General features: G+C 46.0%; 1 protein-coding gene and 1 long non-coding RNA gene across 3 annotated transcripts in view; one reads left to right on the top strand and one right to left on the bottom strand.

Moving 5' to 3' along the window:
- CCDC149 (coiled-coil domain containing 149) overlaps positions 1-24,528 on the top strand; it is a 101,486-nt gene that overhangs the window by 74,448 nt on the left and 2,510 nt on the right. Inside the window, 4 exon segments of the mRNA XM_027597576.2 lie at positions 7,205-7,281; positions 8,919-8,951; positions 13,463-13,579; positions 24,300-24,527. Coding sequence (XP_027453377.2) covers positions 7,205-7,281; positions 8,919-8,951; positions 13,463-13,579; positions 24,300-24,527 — 455 coding nt within the window.
- Positions 6,127-21,120, bottom strand: LOC113924193. 2 transcript variants are annotated; one of them, XR_003520574.2, is made up of 4 exons: positions 19,508-21,120; positions 18,501-18,622; positions 9,695-9,798; positions 6,127-6,571 (listed from the first exon to the last, which is right to left on the bottom strand). It is a non-coding gene; the product is annotated as an uncharacterized LOC113924193 (long non-coding RNA). The 2 variants fall into 2 exon arrangements; XR_003520573.2 differs by lacking the exon at positions 6,127-6,571 and having other exon boundaries at positions 8,962-9,798.

Here is a 24,528-nt window from a genome sequence, read left to right as displayed (position 1 = left end):
ATCACCTGGGCTTCAACACCTCCCGAGACCTCTTCCCAGATTTTTCACAGCAATCTTCCTTTGAGGGTCTCCAGTACCCGCACACTGCACTTTCTGAGTCTGTTTCTTTTCTGATTTCCCTGCATCCCAATTCCCGTCTTGGCACTCATCTCCTTGGGTTCCTCTGACTTTCTCCTCATGCCCTCGCTTCCCTCCCAGGTCTCCACCAGGCCTTCTGCCTCCTCACCCCACCTGGGAGGCTTCATCCCGCCCCCCCATCGTGCCTCTCACTCTCTGCAGGCTCTTCTCAGAGCTCTTGTCCCCCACCTCGTCATCCAGAGCAGGACCCACATTTCCAACTACGAGGCTGATGATTTCCCCCATATCCCTTCAGCTCTTCACATTCAAGGAATCTAGACTGGGCCACCCACTCCTTAGTACATTTTAAGACCCTTGAAAATGCTCCTGCCCTTTGACCCACATGGTCTGCCTCTAGGAATTTATCCTAAAGAAAAAAATCAGTATGATGTCCTCAGATTCATATATAAGGTGTTCACCATGGATTCATTTGTAAGAGGGGGAAAAAACAGAAACAACCCAAATGTTTTTATTTATATTTTAGTTTGTTTTATTTTATTTTGAGAGGGGGAGAATGCATGAGTGCAGAGGGAGAGGGAGAGAGTCTCAAGCAGGCTCCGTGCTGAGCGTAGAGCCTGATGCGGGCCTTGATCTCACAACCTGAGATCATGACCTGAGCTGAAATCAAGAGTCAGACCCTTAACCAACTAAGCTACCCAGGCACGCCCCCTGCAATGGTTTTAAGCTGGAGGCTGGTATAGTAAATCCATAAGATGGAATATTGTGCAGCCATAATTCAAGCATGACTTGAAGAATATTTAATGGGCTCTGCCCACCATCCTGACACTCAGGTCCAACAAACCTCCACATCATGCAGGTTGAAGCTGTCCCAAGGCAGAACGTTTGTCCTTAGAATTGCTGTTCTCTCCCAGTACAGAGGACAGTGCTGGGCCCACAGTAAGTGCTTATGATTATTTAATGAATTGATGACGGAATCATTTTCTACTCCTTTTTCTTGTTCCCTTAATACTCTTTACAATTTTCATGGATTCAATATATAGTTCAGGTCCTTGTCATGGGACTTCAGTGTACATCTTCTAGCTGCCCTCTCTGCTTTGTTCCCACCAGACTATCACCTCTTCCTTGGGAAGACCCTCCCGTCAATCCTCCAACTGCAGACCCCCAGACCCTCCTCAGCCGCCAGCCCCCGCCAGCTACCGTTCTGATCACATCACAAGCCTCCACTAAACAGCAGGACTTTTCTTTTTTTGTTTGTTGCAAGTTTTTATTTAAATTCTAGTTAGTTAACATATAGTGTAATACAGATTTCAGGAAAAAGCAGGACCATTAAAGCAGAGACCTGCTGCCTGCCCAACTCAAGTAACCCCAGGCCGTCAGGCTGAGACTCGCCTCTCAGGACACATTGATTTCCCAGCACCTTCCTACCATAACCCTACTGCAACCAGCACACCCCCAGGCTCCGTGGGCTCTCACCCTCATTGAGAAACAGACATGTTTTGCCAGGTTTAATTTTGGTTTCTTTTTTGTTTTTGTTTTTTCAAGTTTAATTTTGTTTTAATGCACCTCGTCCTTTGTAACTATTATTTAATAATTTTGTGCCATCTCATGGTTCAAATTTTTAAAGGTTAAACATCAATGTGTCTCTAAACTACTACCATCTCTCAGACACCCAATTCTCCTTCCTGGAAGGAACCATTATTTTCTTATTTCTTATGTATCCCTTTCCAAGAAACATATAACGCATTTCCACAGACACATATAAATACTCATGTATACTTGTATAAATATAGTCTTTTCTCTCTTCCTTTCTTCCTTTCTTTCTTTCTTCTTACAAATGGTAGCAAGTATTCACCAAAAAGGGGTTTTTTTTTTTGCTGTTCTGTACCTTGCTTTTTCCCCCCATAACAATAGATCTTAAAGATTGCTTCATATCAGTACATAAAGTACCTAATGTGCCATTTTTAAAACTTAGAAGGTCTTTGGTTTCATACTTTCAATAAATGTTTTATTTGGGGGCATGTGAAAAAAAACTATACAACAAATGGAGTGGGGGCTAGGAATAGAATCTGAATTGGGTCTGCTTACTGTGATCCCCCTTGACTTAGCCTTTTGTAGCTAAAATAATACAGTAGTTTGTGTTGGTGGAGCATTATTAAGTGAGAATAAGAGGTATTCTGTTCTGTAAGCCTGTGCTCCCCCTACTGGCTTTCCCGCCGCCTGACACCCCCCCTCCCCCCCCCCCCCCCCCCCCCCGCCTTGAGAGGGCCCAGTGGGAGCCATCTTGAAGAACTGATGAATCCACATAGGACTTTATTTTTTGAGAGGATTTGCAAGTACTGGGCATTTTGCTTGAGGTACTCATTGCCAAAGAGTTGGCAGTTGTCTGACTGTTGCTAAAGAAGGGATGAGCTTCCTGTGATTTACCAGCAGGTAGCAAAGCAGTCATAGAAGAGACAGGTGTTGGGGCGCCTGGGTGGCTCAGTTGGTTGAGCGACTACCTTCGGCTCAGGTCATGATCCCGGAGTCCTGGGATCGAGCCCCACATTGGGCTCCCGGCTCGGCGGGGAGCCTGCTTCTCCCTCTGACCCTCTCTCCTCTCATGTTGTTTCTCTCTCGCTTGCTCTCTAGTAAATAAAGAAATAAAATCTTTGGGAAAAAAAAAAAGAAGAAGAGACAGGTGTTGAAATCTTGTTTTACTGAACGCCCCATTTAGTTTTCCGGTCAACACTTTGCTGGTGGGTAGGGTGCTGGTGCTGGTGGTGGTGGTGGGTACATGAAGATATACTGGCCTTTCACTGCCCTTCCTGCCATGCCAACACTGTTTACTGCTCACCCCCCCCCCAGCCAATGGTAAATAGCTTGGAAGTTCAAGATATTGGGAGCAGCGTAAACTGTCATGGACCAGAGGAAAGAGTCAAAAGAAGGCCACCCGGGGTGGAGGTGGGGACAGGGTAGAGCCAATCACATCTTGAGGACCAGGCTCTCCCCAAGGACCCTCACTCAGGGATTTCTGCTCCCGTGTTGTCTGGGGAGTAGGAGCGGACACACAGTGGTGGCCACCTCCCGAGTCAGGTCTGTCTTTTTCAGATCCCCTCTTACGTTGTTACTATCAGAAACTACTACTGAAAATCTATCTGGAGGCCTGACATCTTGAGGATTTTCCTAGACTGCTAGGTAGACATATGCTGAAATCCCTCTTAAAGCAAATTGTAGCTAATAAAAACCTGATTGTAAAATCTGCCCCCTCCTACCAAAAAAAAAAAAAAAATCCTCTCTCAAACCTGTTTATGCCTCAAGCTACCGCCCTAGCTGTCTCCTTCGATTCTCTGCTAAACTACTTGAAGAGTCATCTGTATTCCCTGCTTATGGTTGCCCCTAGTCTGCTTCTCCCAACCCTGTCGCTTGGATTCTTTGGTGTCACCCCTTCCACTGTTCCTGAAACGTCTCTCGCAAGGGTCAGGCATGTCCTGTAGGTGGACTTTTTCATCCAGTGTGACCACCTTCTAGAATAAGACCATCGGCCCCACCATCTCACCTGGGTCTTCTGTCCCCTTGGCTTCCTGGCCCCACGTGGCCTGGCTTTCCTCTTCTCTGGCCAGCTGTTCCTCTCTGGTCCTTTCTTGCCTTAGACGAGGGGTAATCAAGGGTCCTGTTCTTCTGACTTCTCACACTCTGCTGGTGAGCAGACTCACTTCCCAGCCTCCATGCCCATCTCTGCATTCCCAGACTTTCCTTCTCCCACATGGCCAGCTGTCTCCATGGATATCCCGTGGGCACCTCAAATTCCTCACCTACCTCGGTATTACTACTCCATTCGGCTGACTTCCCACGTCCCCCCCTGGCTTGCTGGGGCCACCACCATCACGGACTTGGACATTACCCTCCTGACTGGTCTTTCTGCTTCTCCTCATACTCATTCCCGTCCATTTTCCACTCCACATCAAGAATACTTTTCCTAAACGTCATCGTGCTGCTTCTCTGCTTAAACCCTTCCAATCTCTCACCGTTGCCAATGGTCATCATGCTGCTTCTCTGCTTAAAACCTTCCAATCTCTCACCGTTGCCAATGCATAAAAGTCTCACCAGTCTCAACAGGGCAATAGGGTCATTCATGATCTGGGTCCTTAAAAACCACTCTGGATTCATCTCTCATTTGTCTCGCTTCCACTCTAGGGTTCTGCTGCAGTACTTGCATACTTTCAGGCCTATGTTTTGGTTCCGGACCCTCCACTTAGCAGCTGTGTTGCCCTGGGCAAGTTAGTTGACCTCTCTGAATCTCTGTTCCCTCATCCACAAACTAAGCATATTAAAGGCCCCCTCATCAGTTGTTGCAAGGGGTAAAGGAGACACTATCTGGGCAGTGCTTAGAATAATACCTGCTAGAGAAGAGGCGACTGAGAGATACTATTCAAACCTCTGACAGGCTCTGTACCTATGTGTCTGTGTGTCTGTGTGTCTGTGTGTCCACATCTGTCCTCCCACCAGACTTTTAGTCCCTCAAATACAGGGACACAGGCTGCTTCTCTTCATTATCCCCTACAGCCTCAATAATTGTGTGCTGAATTGGTCAAACTGAATTCAGCGGACCCTGTGCCTATGTTTCCTGCCTTCCTCAATGCCTACCGTCCTCTCTCCCTGGGCTGCACCACCCCACGTTCTGTGGACCACCTGCCATATTTGTCCAGCATGAAGCCCATCAGGAAGTCTTTTTGTCTTTTGAAGAATCTTGGGTCCCATCATACAGGTCAGCCCAGTTGCATCCACATTTCAATTATGAACAGTTTTTAAAGAGTTCTTGCTCCAGACACAAGGATGCTTGTTTTAAAGTGCCATTGTGAGGTGTTGGTTAAGAGCGTGCACTTTGGCAGCAGACGGAGTTGTAGGTTCAGATCCAGAGTCATCACCAGCTGAGTCCTGCTTGTGGTTCTGGTCAAGTTAACTAATTTCCATGCCTGTGTTTCCCAGTGGGAGGAGTAGAGTGGGCTGGATGAGAGCACCGGGGGTCAGCAAAAGACACAGCTTGGAGATAAACTGTGTGCCCTTGGGCATGTTGCTTAACCTCTCTGTTCCTTGGGGTCCGCATTTGTAAAAGGATAATAATACAACATACACTGCAGGGTTTTTGTCAGGTCAAATGAGATCATGTAAACTCAGTAGGTGCTCAGCATGAGCTCTGACTCATAGCCAGGACTCAGGAAAGATTAGTTTCGCTGTTCATGTTAGCAGTAGTGTGGTTGCTGTTGTTCTGGATAATGTTGTGGCTACTATCACTCCTAGCACAATTCCCACTGGACCCATTTTATTACCTCCAGCTCTGTATCAGATGCCTGCATCAGCCCAAAGAGAGCAGTCACTGCTGACAAACAGGCAGGGTCCCTCAAAGTATGGGACACTAGCAAATTCACCGCAGTCTATTTCTGGGAGACAAGGCTCTGTTATCCGGGAACATCAGGGGGTGTAAAAAAAAAAAAAAAAAAAAAAAAAGCAACCAAATGTCTCTGCACCATGCCTTTGAACATTGCTCTAATGGCATCCGTCAGCGTACACAGAAGAGTTAAGCCTTATCTTTTGTTTCCAAGAGGCAGCCACACACAGATGATCTGATCTCGTTAAGAAACAGGCATCAACTTGAACTCTGCTGTGATTGCATCTCAAACCCATCAGCTGGTGAAAAGGGAGCTTGGATCAGAAGGTCTGAGCAAAATATTGAAAGCGAGATTACGAAGAATGGTGTTTATTGAAGGGTCAGGGATATGAAAGCAGAATAGACCCAACAAATAGGGTGGCAACTGAAAGTAATTGATAAAGACTATGCAGAATTTAAGACTTAAGAAAAGAAGAAAAGCTCCACGTACCTAGGTGAAGAAAACCACATGTAGTAATGTCAGAGTTTTCTGGGAGCTCAAAGGGAATATTAATTAAGATGCTGCGAGTCAATTCAGGTAAAATAAGGATGAATCCAAAGCCATATATATATGTGCAGCTATATACATATTCATGCCTCTGTATGTATGTGGGTGTGTGCAGCTATCTCTGGAATATAAGGAGAGGTAGGAGAACAATTCTAGCATTCTGATTTCTCCTGCTGAAAGGAATTGAAACTTTGCTATTAAGGTGATTTCCGCATCATTCTAGCATGACAGCACCAAGAAAATCCCCCAAATAATATAAAGACTGGTTTTTCAATTTCCAGGCCAATGGAAAGTGATTCAAGTTTGAGATGACTATGAAATCATTTCCCAACTATGTTTAATTTTGTGTAGAGTGGAAGAGGGGAAATACATGCCCACATTTATGTCTTCCCATGCATAAAGACAAGGTTTGGTTCCCAAGTAAACGTTATAATCTTTTCAGATACACGTTCCAGAAATTATGTCCCAGTGGGTCAGAATGGTCACCTTGAAAGCAATATAATTCTTCTAGTGATTCTGCAATTGCTGGAAGTTCTTTTGAAAGGCCTATTTCTTCATTCTGTCCATAGATAATTGCAAGCCTTGAAAGAAGGAAAGCATTTTCTTTAATCAAATATGTTTATTGAACACCTACCATCAACGGGGCATTCTGCTAGGTATGGGATATGGATATCAGTAAGACATAGGTTAGGTCAAAGAAGGCAGATCTTATTATTTTATTGACTCAAAGCAACTTTACCATGCGTGCTCACCCATCTTATTGGTTAGACTTGGTGGTTTCCAGAACTCAGATACATCCTCAAAGAATCAGGTGCGATACTACTAAGGGCATTCAAAATGAATGATAATCTTTAGCAATGAGCAATTCCCAAATAGAAGTTGTGTAAGACGTTTGGGCAATCATGGAATAATTGTTTAGCTTCCCCTCCTTTTTTGGAGAGGACTCACTTAAATGGCAACATTTAATATTTTTTTTAATCATTCACTGTATATTTTCATATGTACGTTCAACAGAGTGTGTGTGTATAATATATTATATATTATACATATATATTCTTTGCACATGCACACACAGTATATTTTCTGCATATACTTTAAATCTCAAAACATTTTCTATCAGGGCACTCTAGGGGGTGTCCCCGAGTAGCTTGCTCACAGCCCCAAGAACTGATGAGATGCTCATTAATTTGTTGTCATTTTCTCCCATTTTCCAGAATCCTAGGGAATCGGGTGGCTGAACTGGAGAAAAAATTAAGAACTCTGGAAGTTTCTGGTTTGTGGAGTCTTCCAGGTAAGCAGAACTTCATGAAAGTTATTTTCCTTTTTTAAAAAAGGCAGCCCTCACCTATTTTGCAAAGATTCTACTTTCTAAATATCCTTTTATTTGAAGATCATTGTTGAAAAATCTACAAGTGCTTTAAACATAGAAGCCATCAATTTTGAGGAAATCAGAAAAACTCCTATAAATATGCACGTTCCCATCTGTGGAACTATGAAGTTTTGCTAGCCTAAGCTCAGAAATTGTCATTTTGTGTGTCTGTGTATGCTTTATTCTTCACCTTTGTGAATATAGTAAATTGTTTCATTGTTTTTTACCCCTAGGTATCTTATAAAGTTTTGTTCATTTTAATTATCATCCTTAAAAATAAATATAAGAATGTACAAAGATTTGTTCAATTTACTCCTCAATCCTAAAAATGAATATAAGAACTGACAAAAATTTGTTCTATTTAATTATCATGCGTAAAAAACTGAATGATACCTAAAAATAAATGTACTGACAAAAATTTGTTCTATTTAATTATCGTTCCCAAAAATGAATATAAAAATGAGTATAAGAACCTTCTTCTCTCTCTCCCCCTGTCCCATTTTTTTTTTTAAAGACTTTATTTATTTATTTATTTGACAGAGAGAGAGACAGCGAGAGAGGGAACACAAGCAGGGGGAGTGGGAGAGGGAGAAGCAGGCTTCCCGCGGAGCAGGGAGCCTGTCGCGGGGCTCGATCCCAGGACCCTGGGATCATGACCCGAGCCGACGGCGGACGCTAAATGACTGAGCCACCCAGGCACCCCTCCCTGTCCCATTTTATGCAGCTTGAAAATCAAAATTTCCTTTGGAGATTTTTTCCCCCCACGATTGTACACGGTGTGAGGAAAACTCTGATGTTTCACTTTAATTAGCTATATTTATCCTGTTTGTCTTGGTAAAATACCCCCTTTGTGAGACCCCCATCAGCTATTCCCCTTTTCTTCACACTCTCCAGAAACTTGTATTTATCATTTTCCACCCCCTCCTCTTTCCCTGGGAGCAACATTTACATATATTTTTAGTTACTTAACCTTTCTGCACAAACCAGCCTCCTCTACCCTTGAATCGTATCAGTTGCTGCCCTGTAATGTTCGAGAAATGAAAATTGCCACAGGGACATGGACAACAACACGTTTTCTTAATGTAATCTGAATAGCTGCCTTAGGTTGCCTACAAGTGCATTTCATAAATGGGAAGTTTTAGCAGAGATTCCTTGAACTTGATGTCAAAAGACCTAACAGAACTAATTAGTGGCAAGTGCCATTCTGGGGATTTGAATGATCCATTTTGCACAGGAACCTTTTGATGCAGTTAAAACCTTATCTTCTTTGAAGGTCTTTCTTTTATTGCATTGAATTTCAACGCAGTCAGGCAAATTTATCATTTATTTGTGCAGTCAGATTGCTATTTCTGTGCATAGACTAGAGTCTTGATGTTTGTTTTTTTTTTCCCTCCAAATAACTTAGTGAAATTTCACGATGTTTTAGTTCTACAATTTACGTAAAAAAGATGGAAGTTGAATAAGGGACACTGAGAATTTTCTCTGGTGTTGTTTGGTCTGGGCTGGAATGGCTATTATGCATTAACAATTCTTTCTTTCCTCCTTATTGCTGCCTGAAGGCCTGAGCTACAATGTTTCAGTAGGATTTGGGAGTATGTTCTATTTAAAATATCTGTGTTTGTGGCTAATATCAGCAGTGCATTAATATCATCCCTGCATGTAAATAAATAGAAATGCATTCTCTATGTATCATTGCACTTTTCTGATTAGAACAGTCCTTTGAAATAGAGAATTCAATTAGTACCAAGCAAATATTGGTAAAATGAGCTTTGAGGGACCCGGCTAGATGGAGCTTATGCCATGGCCATGTTTGTTCTAGTATCTGGCCTCCACAAAGACACAGAGGGACTCCCCAGATCTGATAGGGTTGATGTAAAGGAAAGAGGATTGCTTTGCTGCAGTTGTGAAGGATGTCACAACGAGGCATCGCCATGGGATCATTTTTAAACCGTGGTGAGAAATAGTAAGGGAAGGGCCTCTTCAGCATCAGTTCAATCAGTGCCTTCTATCCGCTCATTGTTTTGTGGTCCCCATTTAACCCACCGAATAGTGGAGCAAGGGGCAGTATGTTCTCTTCCTGCTTCCTCCTTCCCTCCCTCCCCTTCCTCTACCTCCACGTCCTTCTCATCCTTTCTTCTTCTCCACCTCTTCCTCTTTCTCTTCCACTTTTTTCCTCTCCCTCTTCCTCTCCCCAGGTAGAAGCCATGTCAGTGTTTTGGCCCCCTAGAGGGGACTGAGTCCCAATAGTCAGAGAGTTGTTAGCTCTCTCTTATTTACTAGCATCTGAAAGGATCAGTGTCTTCTTCAGGAAATCAGTCCATCAGTGTGTTCATACCTTTTTGAGCATCAACTTTGTGAATTCAGTTCTCTATCAGGCATTCTAGTCGTGCCCCCTCCAAGAATCCGGAGTCCCATTAGGGAAGAAAGATGCGTACACATCTAGCAGTGAGGAAGAAAGCACAAGATGATATATAATTAAGTACCGAGTGATAAAGGTGTTGGGGTGTAAGTGACGAACGTGAAGAGTCATCAGATGTCAGACCTGGAAGGAGAGTTGAGAGCAAAGAATTCAAGGATGGCGAATATTTGGTGTATATTACAAAACACCCATTCCCATGCCAGTGGCAGACATTACTAATCAATCACATGGCTCTTGCATGCTGTCCTCACATAGGCCCTCAGAACAGGTATCCACACTGGCTTTCCAGGAAGCCCCCTCCTGGTTAGACTTGACATGTGAGAGAAAACATTCCCCCTTTCCTGATCTAGTCTAATCCCCTCATTTCAGATGGAAAAAACAAAGGTTTAGGAAATGAGAGGATACCGAAGGGACACAGAGGCTGGTATTAGAACTCAGGTGTTTCCACCCGTGCTGGGGAACTGTAGTTCAGAGAAGAGAAGAATTGAGGGGAAGGGGCAGTGGTTCTATCAGCTGGGGACTGGAGAAGGATTCAGAAGCCAGAACAGTCTCCTCTGAGACTCCGAAGGGCAGTGGTGAGTTCTGCCTTACTCGAGACAGAGCTGCTGTTGGACTTTGAGCATGCGATGAGTATTCTTTGAGTCTTTTCTCCCTCCCTTCTCACTCTCTCAGCCAACAAGTATGTAGTTCTCCATGTTGTTCAACAGAGTTGGGGAAAATTTGTGATCTTGCTGGAAAGTAGGCAAGTCTGACAAATGCCACAGTCCACGTGGAGAAATCATCTGGATAGCAGAGCATATTCCAAACTGTTTCATCGGTTCCCAAGAGGTGGGAAGGCATGGGGCTCCTGCAAGAAAGTGGAGGGGGGCACAAATGACCTGGTCCCCTGGGAGGGAATGACACCCCCCCCCCACCAGCCTCAGTTCCCCAGCCCTTTGCTGGCCTCTGCAGGGAGAGTGGTGCCTGGGGGCTCTGAGGGGAGGTTTCCTGGATGTGCTCCTGCTCTAAAAAGAAATGTTGAAAGCCAGAAAAAAAAACCTGGCAAGCGTAGAGTTGGGCTGAGTTTTTCATTTTAATTCTCTCTTCTCCACTTGAAGCATCAGCCTGGGGAAGAAAATGTGCATTTTGGAAGTACTTGGTGCATTTGGGAGAAGGGGAGGAGGCATGCCGTGTCCCAGGGAATCGGGAAGGTTTCCAGACACTCACATGCGTGGCAAGCAGAGGGGCCTGTGGGGCCTTCCACACCAGCTGCCACTTGACTCTTTGTGGGTCACCTCGCCCCACCCCTCTTCCTGCAGGCCAAGGTACCAGAATGAAACAATGAGACAGCCGATTATCAGATTAGAGCTCACATTCATCAGCGTAGATGGAATCCAGACTTAGAAACAACAGGACAGCCTTCCAAGGAGGTCTTTGAATCCTTCAACAAACACTTTGCAAGAATGACCAAATCTTGCCATTTTACCTTCAGGTTAGGGCATGATCTCTCCAGGTAGGAATTTCAGGAAGTGTTCAGCCTCTCTCCAACCTCCACCTTGATTGGCCATGGATGAGTCGTGGCTTTGGTTTCCTTCGCTAATGCTTGTTGCTCAGACTCTGGGAGAGGTTTCGCGGGGCTGGCTCCAGCGTTTTTGCAGAGCTACTATGGAACGGATGATGCTCTGTGGCTGGAGAAGACTAGGGACACCTTGCACCCTAAAGAATCCCTTGTGACAGGAGGGGCTGAGGGCTTCCCTCAGGCCACCTTAGTCCCTCGGTTGAGGCCAGCTCCCTGCTGTGCCCGTAATTGATTCCTCAGCCACCAGAGCACAGGGGACTTGGAGGGCTGGTTGGGACACAAAGGGGCAGAGTGTGCCTCTTCCTGCAAGAACAGCTGGTCTACCTGTAGAGAAAGATGGCTCAAGAAATGCAGTCTCTATTGACTTGAGGACAGTAGCTGTTGTTTTGATTGAGAGAAACAAAAGAAGTCCACGCTGAGGTGTCTGCTCTGGGTTCAGAGAAACCATTAATCCCTTGCAGTGTTTCCAGATTGTAGCTTTACAGTACAAAGGGAAACCCGATTGTGTTTCTTTCTTTCTGAGAGCCTCTTAACAATATCCCAACCTGTAGATCTACAGTTCTCTTTGGGACACTTCTCCAGACTGTGTCCCTGAAGATTTGGATTTTTTTTCCACGTGAGACAATGGCCGTGCTGGTGGAGAGCTTTTGGATCGGCTTCTATCAGATTTCTCTTCTTCTGGGATGACCCTCAGCTGAACCCAGAGTGCTGATTGCTGCTAACAACATATTCCATTTGCCGGAGGCAGCAGCAAGCACCTGTGCCCACCACGACATCAGCAGTCCCAAGAATCCATCACCTGTGTATTCAGATACTTACTGGCTCTTTATTAAGCACCTACCATATGCCAAACTCTCTCCTACAGTCTTGGAAATGAAGCTCCCTAACGGGAAGACAGTATTGGGAACAAACTGAGGGCTCAGAGGTACAGTCCCAAGGTTCACCTGGTTCTCTGAAGGCGGGAACATCTTTACTGAAATACCATTCTGTGTCCACTGAACCTGAAACCGAGTAAAATCACAGGGCTTCGGGGCCCCTAATTTGAGCCCCAGAGAGATTAGGGGCTTGGCTTTAGAGTAGGTCTTGCTCAAAGTTAGACGGCTAAGGCTGGAGCATAGGCTTGGCCCACAGCCCTGGGGTTTTCATTTTGGGCACTGCAATTCCCACCGAGGGAATCCCAAGGCCTCGTGGACAGAAGTTTGGGGTCAAATCCTGCCTGTTGTTCCCTCCTGACCACTGGGCAGCATTCCCTTTATGTCCACATGTTCTGTGCCTGTGTGTCTGTGGTCACGATGCTCACGTTTCAGAGCCACGCTTCCTGTTCCTGACTTGCCATGGGCTCCACAATAGAGTGGTAATGGTCTTCTTTCCCTCAACCTCTCCATCCACTGGGGGAGTTCATACACATAGATACAAGGGTTTGGCTGGTAGGGGACTATATGTTCTAAGTGAAAGTTTAGCTGTGACAATTTGGGGGATCTGAGACTACCCTCCTTATGACAGAGTCATTACTCAGTCTAAGTGACCACATTGAATTAAGTCAAAGGTAGCATATGGCAGTGCTGTCTACACCGTAAGATAATAATTTCAGTATATGACATTTATTGAGCGCTAGTGAAATGCTTAAGGGCTTTACGTGAATCGGTTCATTTCATCACCACCGCCCAATGAGGTAGGTGCCGTTCTTCTTCCTCATTTTACAGATGAGGGCTCTGAGGCTGAGTGACTTGCCTGAGGTCAGCCAGCTAGCAAGGGATGGAGTCCAGAACACAAACCCTGTTGTGTGGCTCCAAAGCCGGCACTCCTCAGCCCTCTGCTGTGGTTATGCCTGTTCTCTTCTCATCCAGATTAAAGCCATTCGGTTTTGGGCCAACATACCAGGCTGCTCCTTCATGGTGGCATTTGTGGGCAGCCATGTCCTGAGCAGACTCACAGACTGGCCCTGGACCTCACTGCCTGGTCCTCACACTACAGAAAGGGCCATCTGGCCATTGCCCTTCCGCAGCGTTACCTATGATTAAAGAAAGTGCCTCATTCACCTAAACAGCCAGTCCATTGTCTGGGGCGAACATAACCACAACTCCGCTGGTGACATAACATGTCCATGTTCCCCTTTTCCATGACAGGGGGCAAGGACACCATACTGTTCAGTGACCCTGCTCTTCCCACCATACAGAGATCAAGATCCCCACTGCTGAAGTTCATCGAGCAGCCCACTGAGAACAAAGCAAATTCCGAGGACGGTAAGCACATGATTTCTTGATTTCTCTGTCTTCTCTGTCTCTCTGGCATCCAGTGGGGGAAAAATATTTCTCTGTCTCTGCCTGACCTGTGCCTGGCACGGAGGCAGGGCTCAGTGGACTTCAGCTCCTTCCTGTAGCTTCTGGGCCACTGTGGGGTCATCCCTTGCATTTCCTCTTGTTGCTCATATGGGTTTGTGTTGTTTGGGGCTTCCAGCAGAAGAGTGCAGGCCTCTGTGCTCAGCACAGTGACATAGAGGTTAAGAGAAAGGGCTCAGGAGTTGAACAGCTCAGGCTCATAGTCCACCCCCACATTGTGTTGGCTCTGAGATTTTGGACTAGTAACTTCTGCATGTCTCCTTACCTATAAACTGGCAAGATGGTGGTGCCAACTTTGGGGAGATCTCAACACATTGCCGGGCACAGCGGAAGTGGTCTGGGAGTTAGTTGAAAGGAGAATAAAAGCTTCTCCTCTACCAGGCACACTTTCTGGAGGCAGAGTGTTTTGAAGGCGATCACAGGCTCATTTAGGTGCCAGAGGAGCCCGCAAGTGTGAGAGGAATCTGTCTTCCCATGTGACAGTCTTGTTTCCCCAGCTAAACTATCCCTCACCTTTCTAAGTTTTGTTTGTCTTCTTTTTCTACCCCCCAGTGTGATTGCCAGCTTCCAGTATGGCCCCAAATGATCCCCACTTCCTGGTATTCATGCCCTTGTATATTCCTCTCCACATTGTATCAGGGTTCATCTGTGTGACTAATAGAATACAGCACAAGTGATAGTATGTGACTTCCTAGGCTAGGTCAGAAAAGATATATGGGATCTTCCTTGCTCTCTCTGTCTTGGGTCATTCTCTCTGGAGGAAGCCAGCTGCCATGTCTTGAGGATACCCAAGCAGTCCCACATGCTGTTCGTGTGGTCTGGAACTGAGGCCTTCTAGTCACCAGCCATTTGGGTGTGCCATCTTGGAAGCAGATTCTCCAGCCCCGGTCAAGCCTTCAGATGATAGCTGCCCTAGTTAACATTTTGATGACAATTTCATGAGCGACCACTAGTGAGAACCACCCAGATAAACTTCTCCCAGGCTCCTGAGTCTCCAGCTGCTAAGTTTTGAGGTAACTTGCGGCCCAGCAGTGGGTAACTAATATGCCCAGCATGCAGGTGCCAAGGTTCTTTGCTTGATTTCTGTATTTTCTCTCCATCCTCCCTTGCTCTGAGTCATGCTTGCAGCCATCACCTCTGTGAAAATATTCTCGAAATATTTTTCCCCACTGGGTGCCATCTGCAGAGCTACAGTCCCTTATTTCCCAAAGTGCAAACTTTACCACCTAAATATTTTGTGGACTTCTCAAGTATGACATCACCAATTCTCTATGCTTCTTCCCTTTTTTTTTTTTTCACTTTCTCAGCTACCCAGCTACCTTGAGTCATCATCGACCACTGTCAACTTTCCTTCCCCATCCATATCGGCTCTGTGGCCACTCTTTCTTCAGAGTTTCTCACACCTCCATTCCTACCCCCTCTGGCTTTAGCTCAACCCTCTTTACTTCCTCGGCACGGCTTCGTGCCGTGTTTCCTGTCTTCTAGACTCTCCCTACTTCATTCCCATCTTCCCCCTGCTGCTGCAGGATAAAGCTTCTGGAGCACTACTTTCCAACATGTGTGTACCCTGCTCAGAAATCTCTAGTGGCTCCCAACTGTCTCCCACTTAAAATCGCAACCCTGCAACCTGGCCTACCCTCTTTCTAATCTGATGATTATCTGACGTAACAACTTTGCTTGTATCAAATTGTACTAACTAGTTAAATCTGTTGCTACCATTGTGTAACAAACCACCCCAAAACTTAGAACTAAAAGCAACGACTATGCATTATTTATCATGAGTCTTGGGATCTGACGAGCAGTTCTGCTGATCTGAGCTGGCCTCAGCAAGGCTCACTCATGCATCTGTACAGCTATGTTTTGACGCTTGTCTCAATCCCTCACAGTAAGTAATGGTAAGAATAGGACAGATCTGGGATTTCAATAGAGGGGATCCCCAAGCATATGCAGGGAGAATTCTTAGAGGGAGCGCCTGACTCAGGTGGGTTTCACACTGGCCAAAGGCAAGCCTGGGTCTTTCCAGCCAGCAGCATGTGGCTCTTTGCAAGCCTGGCCTGTAACACACCATGGCCCACCACGCAGTCTGGAACATGCCTTGGCCAGTGGGCATCCCGTGCCAGCATCCAGTGTCCACGTGGAGACCCAAGGCCTCTGTCTGCTCTGAGCTTGTTTAGCCCCTGGGTGGGCCCAGGGCCCCCTGAGCTGAAACGGAACATGAGCCTGGCTTGATTTTCACAAGGGTAGCATAAGTAATGGCCTGATTCGAAATGATAGCTTCCAGAGTTCCATCATTAGCTCTCATTGTTCCAACTCTGTCCTTCGCCAGTGCGGGTGGGAACAAGGAAGCATTTATGTAGTGGCTGGCAGCGGCTGGGATGGTCTCATCACCGCCGCATCTCTGATTAATTCCAACTGAAAGAAGCTCACGCTTGGGAGGACAAAGCCCGTCAGAGATCAGTTAACAAAAGAAGACGAATGTCCCCTTTGGGCCAGTGTGGGAGAGTGACACATTTTTAGGGGACGAACACTCTTTCTACAAAGAGCTACTTTTTCTTCATCTTTTCGAGAAAATATTTCTTCTTTCCGTACTATTTGTGTCATAATGCGTTTGTATCAGTTGATTGCCTCATCATTATTGATATGTGTTTTGTTATTAATACACATTAATGGTACTAATTCTGTTTTGTAAAGCAGCACAGAATAATTACTATTATTTTCAATAATATTTTCCCATGCTGAGCTCAAAAATCCTTCTTTTATGGAAATGGCAATGCTCTGTGTCTGTTCTCAAAGGATAAGGAAAACTCTCGCAGCTGAAGAGTTAACATTCCAGAATCGCAGAGGTAAAGGAAGAGTTTTGTTCCCCCAGCAAGTAGCAGATGCCCTAGGTCTACAGATCAACAGTTGTGACGTTTTCAATAACTTTTCTTTGTCTCCTGATAAGCACTGGAGTATACTTTTTAGATATCTTTTGGATAACAAAAGGGAGGAGAGGACTGATAAATCTTGCTGTTGACCCATAATCTAATCCCAGGTGGAGCCTGGTCCCTATATCTTTATGGTCCCGAGGCTCTGAAAATCCAGACTTTCTCAGAAAAAAAATACATCCCTGGTAGGACCAAACAATAGAACTACAGCCTTGCCCATCCCCCGCTTGCTGCTGTGTTTTGACCTCTAAAGATGGCAGCAGTGTTCTCCCCTCCCCCTGTGCCCCCAAAAGGTTGCAAAGTTCTCCCTGGTAATCTCAGAGGTTTGCCATTTTAAAAAAGATTCACGCGTTTGGACATGAGCAGAATGTCATCTGAGGAAATGGCACAAGGCAAAGTACCAGCGACCAAAAGGCCCCAGTGTAATTTAGACCACCCTCACTTAGATGTAAATTAAGGTAGAGAAGATTAACCTGACCCACAGTAAAAACACCACAAATGGTTTAGGGGTTAGGTTGTTACAGGTAAGGTTAATTAATTTTTCAGGGGCACCAGAATATACTCTGAAGTGTCCTGGAAGAAGTAATTTCATAAGAGTAATTTCCAGAAGGAGTTTATTCATCTCACGTTGGTGAAAAATTTAACTGCAGAAAAGACCATAATTTACTCCTTTTAAATAAAGCTTCTTGCCCTGTGCTGGAAACTTGCTCAACTTGTACAACTACAGTAAATTTGTTAGTATGAAAATGTTATTGCTGCCCTGAGCTACCTCAGATGTAGCTAAATGTTTGTGTGAGTTAGAAGTCTTTTTTTCCGGAAGTGCCCTTTTAAGAACTTTTAGGGTAGCAACCTGAATACAACTTAGAACGAATACCATAAATTCAAGGATTGCTTTCGTTTTTTGATGCATGGCATTTACATATATGTAATATACTCATTTGTTCATGTATTCATATGTATGTCCATAGATCCGAGCATCTGATAAGCTATTTATTGAGTCCCCACTGTAGAACATGGGCAAGGTTTATCGGGTAAGATTTTATACTTCAGGTGACTTTTTATAAGCTACCTATACATAAGTAACAACTTAAGGGTAAAGAAGTAAAAAGTACAAAGTTCCCTTGGGGGTCTAGACACAGCCTTGTGGAGATTAGGGCACTGTGGAGATTACTTTTTGTCCGGATTTCATCAAACAGGCTTTGTAGTGGAGATGGAGGTCAAGCTGACTGTCGAAGTCGGCTGTCTGGATACATAGAGGAAGCATGGCCATGGCAGAATCATCCACCTAAGCAGAAGCTCAGAGGGCAGGACTCGGATGCCATGAAGGGTTAGGTGTGGCTGGGGTGTGGCATATGAGGGCAAGAGTTGGGATGTCAGGTGGAAAGGCAGATGGAGGTTGAGTCGTCGATCGCCTTGAATGTCAGGCCAAGAGCTTAGGTTATGTCCCTGAGACAGTAGCAGCCTTAGAAGGGTTGATAGCTGGGGAAAGGCATAGTCAGATTTGTGTTAAAGCTCTCAGTGCTTTCTACACTGTCATGTGCGCCCAAATCGCCTGGAACCTTGTTAAAACACAGGCTCTGAACCAGTAGGTGTGGGGCAAGACCTGAGATCCTACACATCCAACAAGCTCCCAGGCGATGGTGCCACCGCTGTCCACAGACCCCACCTTGAGTAGCAAAACTCGAGGCAAGGTCCCTCTCCAAGCCATCTCTGGATTAGAGCAGGGAGAGACTAGGAGCAAAGAAACCTGTTGGGTATGAACGTTACATTATCCAGGCCTAACCGATCTGAATAGTTATTTTCTCAAAAATCAAGGCTTGCATCATTCCCTCATTTACATATTCATGAATTGCACTGCAAGGACAAGTCATGGCCTCATTTTCAGGTACAGTACTTACCGAGGTCTGTGAGTTCTTAGGACAGTAATACATAGCTGTCCGTAACTATATACAGGCTTTAGAAAGTATAAAGTAGATTTGGTCGAACTTCTGCCCCTCGGACTTTGTGAACATCAGAAAGGCTAAAGAGAAAGAAAATGGCTTTTTTTGAATGAGGGAAGCAGATTTGAACCAGAAGAACCAGAGTTATGGGGCCTGGGGTGTGGGGACAGTGGTCCAGGTTGAGTTGCCGCCACCCCCCCCCACCCTGCCCCATGATTCCAGTGTGCCAAGCATCACATCCACCTCTTCTGTCTACCACCATCTCTTCCTGCATCCCCTTCATCTCAGTCTCATTTCAGACTTCCGGTGCATCCAAGCTCACTAATATTTCATTGCTTCTGGAGTTTCTCAGAGTTTTTACCGGGGTTCAGCCCTTGTAAATAATCGGGTTAATAAAGCCTCAAAATCACATGCAGTTATTTAATTAAATAAATAGATGTTCAAAACATACATTTAACATACTTTTCTCTTTCTTCAAGATGTTACTTATGTGAGAGAGCGACAAGAAGCAGGGGGGAAGAGCAGAGGGAGAGGGAGAAGCAGGCACTGCCCTGGGCAAGGAGCCAGATGTGGGGCTCGATCCCAGGACTCCAGCATCATGACCTGAGCTGAAGGCAGATGTTTAGCCAACTGAGCCACCCAGGCGCCCCCACATACTATTCTTATTAAGAAATACCTTTATGCACCATCTCACAGTTAAAATGGAACCCACAGAGAATAATATTGTTACATGTTGCAGAAATTCTAGGCTGCATTTTAACTCAAACTTTTTAGATCTTATCGACTTTTTAGGCTACATGTAGTTAGATGTATGCACTTTTGAATATTCAGTCTTTCTAAATGATATAAATAATCCTCAAAAATTCATATAAATCCTTTTAATAGTCCCCACGTAGCTATCGCCTGCCAGGGGGTGGGTTTATAAACTATCAGGAGTGGTTTGCACTTGTTTTCTGAATGCTTACCTGTTCATTGGCTGAGGTGATGTTAAGTCAAATGCAGCTGAAATTTTGGGAAATGCACCTAGTGATTTATACAGGGAAGCCTTAGAAATCAAGCCGTGACTGCAGAGGGTCTGCCCTGGGAAAGGAGAGGAAGAGACAGATGCAAGACACTATGAGTGTTTTAGTCAGCTGAGGCTTCTATAACAAAACACTATCAGGGAAGTGTCTTGAACAACAAATACTTATTTCCCACAGTTCTAGAAGCTGGGAAGTCCAAGATCAAGGTGCTGGCATGTTCGGCGTCTGGTGAGGATCCTCTCTGCCTGACTTGCAGACATCCACTTTCTTGCTGTGTCCTCAGTGGCAGAGAGAGAGACAGACAGACAGACAGAGAGGGAGAGGGAGAGAGGGAGGGAGCGAACAAGAACTCTGGTGTCTCTTTCTCTTCTTAAAGGGCACTAATCCCATCATGAGGCCTTCACCCTCATGAGCACATTTAAGCTGAATCACCTCCCGAAGGCCCCGCCTCCTAATACCATCATATTGAGGATTAGGGCTTCAAATATGAATTTGGGTGGGGGAGAGGATACATTCGGTTCATAGCACTGAAGCACATAAGTAGTACTTGGCGGTTGATGGGTATAGAAAAAGGAGGCACACTGATGTGGGTGGCTTCGGGGGTGAAGCCCGTATTACCATGAACCGGTCCTGATATGGCAGGCACAAGGACATCTACTGGGGCAGGTTTGGGGGCGAGGGGAATTCCAGATCATCCAGGTGGGGGAATCCAGTTGGCAGCTAGAAACCTGGGTGTGTATCTCTGACAGAAAGGGGTCAGAGCCATGCATGTAGATTTGGGAGCTGCACTCATGGTCAGGAATTAAGGTCATGAGCTGGCCAGTGAGTGAGAGTGAATGAAAACAAGGGAAACACATGGCACATAGATGGGGGGTTGGGAATCAAAGGGGCCAGAAGGAGATTTGGGATGGACAAAAGAAACTAGGAGGCCTGCAGAGTAGGCTGAATAGTGGCCCCCAAAGATTTCAGATCCTAATTCCTGGAACCTGTAAATGTTACCTTCAGTGGGCAAAAGACTTACAGGTGTGATTGATTTACCCACTTTTGAGATGAGAGATTGTTCTGGATTATCCAGGTGGGTCCTCAGTAGAAGCACGTGTCTCTTTGTAAGAGGGAGGCAGAAGGAGATTTGCCATGCACAGAAAAGAGAAGGCAGTGTGACCACCGAGGCAGACAGTGGGGGATGCTGCTGCAAGCCAAGGAGTGCCGGCAGCCGCCAGAAGCTGCAAGAGGCAGAGAACAGATCTTCCCCTAGAGTCTCCAAGGCAGTGTGGCTTTGGTTCTGGCCCAGTGAAAGCCATTTTGGATTTCTGACCTCCAGAGCTATAAGAGAAAAAAAATGTGTGTTCTTTTAAGCTACTGAATTTGTGGTAATTTGTTACAGCAGCTATGGGAAACTAATACAGTATGCTCACCGAACAAGATTGGAGGAGAAACAGAAGAACACAGTGTTTTGGAAACCAAAGGGAGAAACAGCTTGAGGGGAGGATGTGGCATCAGAAACATGCTACAGAGGAGGGGCGTCCGGGTGGCTCAGTTGGTTAGGCGTCTGCCTTTGGCTCAGGTCATGATCCCAGGGTCCTGGGATCGAGCCCCGCATCGGGCTCCCTGCTCTGCGAGGAGCCTGCTTCTCCCTCTCCCTCTGCCTGCCACTCCCCCTGCTTGTGCTCTCTCTCTCTGTGTGTGTGTGTCAAATAAATAAAATCTTCAAAAAAAAAAAAAAAGAAAGAAACATGCTACAGAGGAGGCAGGAGGGGACTGAGAAAGGGGCGTTGGATGTGGTGACAAGAGCTTGCTCACTGGTAGGGAGGATACAAGGCAGACTGAAGGATCTGAGTTGTGAATCAGCACTGGGAACTGGAAGCAGTGGATATAGGCTCTTAGGTCTACAATTTAGTGCAGAAAAGGAAAGACGAGATGGTAATTGGTGACAAAATCTTGGAAGTTGCATATCTTACCTTTTTAAACTAGTAATACAAGCAGGTGTTTAAAATGTAAATGACACAGAGGGGGCACCTGTGTGGCTCAGTAGTTACACGTCCAACACTTGATCTCAGCTCAGGTCTTGATCTCAGGGTCTTGAGTTCAAGCCCCAAGTTGGGCTCCATGCTTGGCATGGAGCCTACTTAAAAAATAAATAAATAAAAAGAGAAGAAAATGTAAATGACACAGAAAGGTATAAAGTTAAATTTAAAGCCTTCCTCCATCCTTGTTTTCTGCCCTGACCCTCAGCTTGCTCCCTAGAGGAAAATTACAAGTTTTAGTGTATGCCACAAAAAAATATATACAGCAAGTACATACAGAATCCCCTGTTGATGAGCACTCAGGTTCTCTCCAGTTTTCTGCTATAAAAAACAATGTCATGGGGCACCTAGGTGGCTTAGTCAGTTAAGCATCTGACTCTTGGTTTTGGCTCTGGTCATGATCTCATGGGTCGTGAGACTGAGCCCCATGTGGAGCTCCTCCTTCAGTGGGGAGTCTGCTTGAAGATTCTCTCCCTCCGCACCTCCTTCCACTCACGCAGTCTCTCTCTCCCTCTCTCTCAAATAAATAAATAATCTTTTTTAAAAAAGCAATGTCATAGTTGAGCATCTAGGTGCATACGTCTTGAAATATTTGGACTAATATCCATAGATAGATTCCTAATCCTGAAAATACTGAGTCAAAGGGTAAATGTATTTAGGATTGTGATAGATATTGCCTAAATGCCCTGTCAAAGAGTTTGCTCATTTTTATTCTCTTTAGTAATGTATGATTATACCTGTTTCCCCACATCCTCAGCCAACCTGAGCTTTATCAAACCTTTTCATATTTGCCAGTCTGGTAGATGAAAAAATGCATCTCTGTGCAATTTCGATATCTTTAGTTAGAGTGATGTCATCGTTTCTCACGTTTGCCATCCATTTGTATTTCCTTGTGAATTGCCTGTTTTCATTCCAGACTTAAATATTTGTTGACTGCTGTGACACCTTCAAATGAACCCACTCTACAGACTGTAACATGGATCAATCTTATACACACAAAAAACAGTACAGACACAAGCCAGCATATACAATACGACTCTGGTATATGAACACCAAAGACCAGGCAAAACTCATCTTTGGTGTCTGAAGTAGGCTAGTGGTCACTCTTGGCAGAAAGGTGACTAGGAAGGGGCCCAGGGGAGCAGATAGACTGGGAAGTGTCTATAGGGGGTTGGTTATTTTGCTTCTCCTGGCTGCTGGTTCCATGGGTGTGTCCACGGTGTGAAATTCAGTGAGCTGTAGACGTAACGGTCAGCGCACTTTTATGTACATTATGCTCCCATCAAAAGGAAAAAGGAGAGTGAGGAACTTTTTATAAACATTCTTGAATGCTTAGAATGTGCCAAGCACTGTGAACAAGTCAGGTGAGGCCCCCGCTTGCATTCTAGAATAAGATCAATGTGTAAAATGCTGAGCACCGAGCCCAGCCCAGAAAAGCACCTAAAAAGCGTTAGCTGCTATGATTCAGCTTTAGAGAGGGAGAATCCACAGGTGCCTGCAGAGACCGAAAGATAGCATAGAATGGATAGAGGGACACACAGACATGAGAGAACCACAGGAAATGAGGCTGCGGGCTGAAACAGGAGCAGATCGGGTAGGACCCTGTGAGAGACCCAAGTGAAAGGAATTAAAATACATCCTACAAGCAGCTAGGCTCTGACAAAAAGTCCAAAGCAGGAAAATGCATGGTCGGAACAGGTCAGCTTCTTCAAATCGTCCTGAGTGCTCCCTCCACTTCCCCAAGTCCCAGCTGTCAGCCTGAAGCAATCCGCATGTGTCTGATGCCAGCCTGATGGCAGTGGGACTCTACTCTGGTCCCACTGGGGGTACCAGGAAGTGTCCCCCAGACCCCTGGCCCCATGAGGTGCTTCCATGCATGTCACCACTGTTTGGCTTGCGGGCTAAGAACATCTTGACTTCTGGGAACCTCAGAGTCTGGCGTTGAATGCACAGGACTGGATGCTGGGAGGTTGCTCCCCAAGCGTGTCTCTGTCCTGCAGGGCCACCGGTGCTTAGGTCTGGAAGGGACATCAGAGAGTCCTGCCCCTTGTTTTGTGTCTGAGGAAAGGAGGCCAGACAGGTTCTCCTGATCACAAAGTAATGAATCAGTAGGAAAATGAGGCTAGACGCCCGTTCCCAGGACCCCGTTCTCTCCCATCCCCCTCCAGTCGAACTCGAAAATGATGTTTAGAGAAGAGGTTTGGGCAGACCAATTTAGTTAGGAGGGGTGGGGAGCTGAGGAAACATCAGCAGTGTGCATCGAAGAATGAGGTGCTGCTGGAGAATGAGTGGGAGGGTGCGGGACACTAAATCCCTCCCACGCTGTTCTTCTCTTTCCCACCTGGAAGGCCACCAGCACCCCTTTTCATGACTGAAGGCCCCAGGTCTTTCCTGAGCCGCAGAGTCTACAGAACCTTCGTCTTCAATTTAGATGCTTGACGGGCACGAGGAAGCACAGAGCGGGAAGCAGGAGACAACCAGGCGCCTGGAAGGGATGGGTGATGACCTTGGCCGCAGGCTCCCTTTCCCTCCGTGAATGACACGGCAGCCACCAGGGTGGCTGCTTTCTTTGTTGACGTGGGTCCCGTGATCCCCTGCAGCGGCACTTTCCGCCTCCGAGCCCTGGTGACATGGGCCTGAGGTTGGGAAGAGAGAGGGAGCGAGGGCTGACCTCCCGCCAGAGGCCTAATGCTGTCCCGGGTCTGTTTCAGGGGAGGTCCAGAAGCCAGAACGAGGTGGAAGCCGGGCGGCCGCCGAGGCGTTGACAGGCCCGGAGGATGCTAGAGGGCCCGCCGTCCGCTCCGCGGCAAATCAGAACCACGGGAACCAGTGCAAACCCTCACCGCGGGTAGCGTCTGAGGAGGAAGGAATGGACAGGCTTGGAGGGGAAAGAATGAGACTGACAGAGGCTGAACCAGAACAGGTCCAAAGAGCGAGTCC

The sequence above is a fragment of the Zalophus californianus genome, chromosome 2 (genome assembly GCF_009762305.2).
Source record: "Zalophus californianus isolate mZalCal1 chromosome 2, mZalCal1.pri.v2, whole genome shotgun sequence".
Taxonomy (NCBI): Eukaryota; Metazoa; Chordata; class Mammalia; order Carnivora; family Otariidae; genus Zalophus; species Zalophus californianus.
Note: the sequence above shows the minus strand (reverse complement) of the source record. Positions and strands in the feature narration are given on the sequence as shown.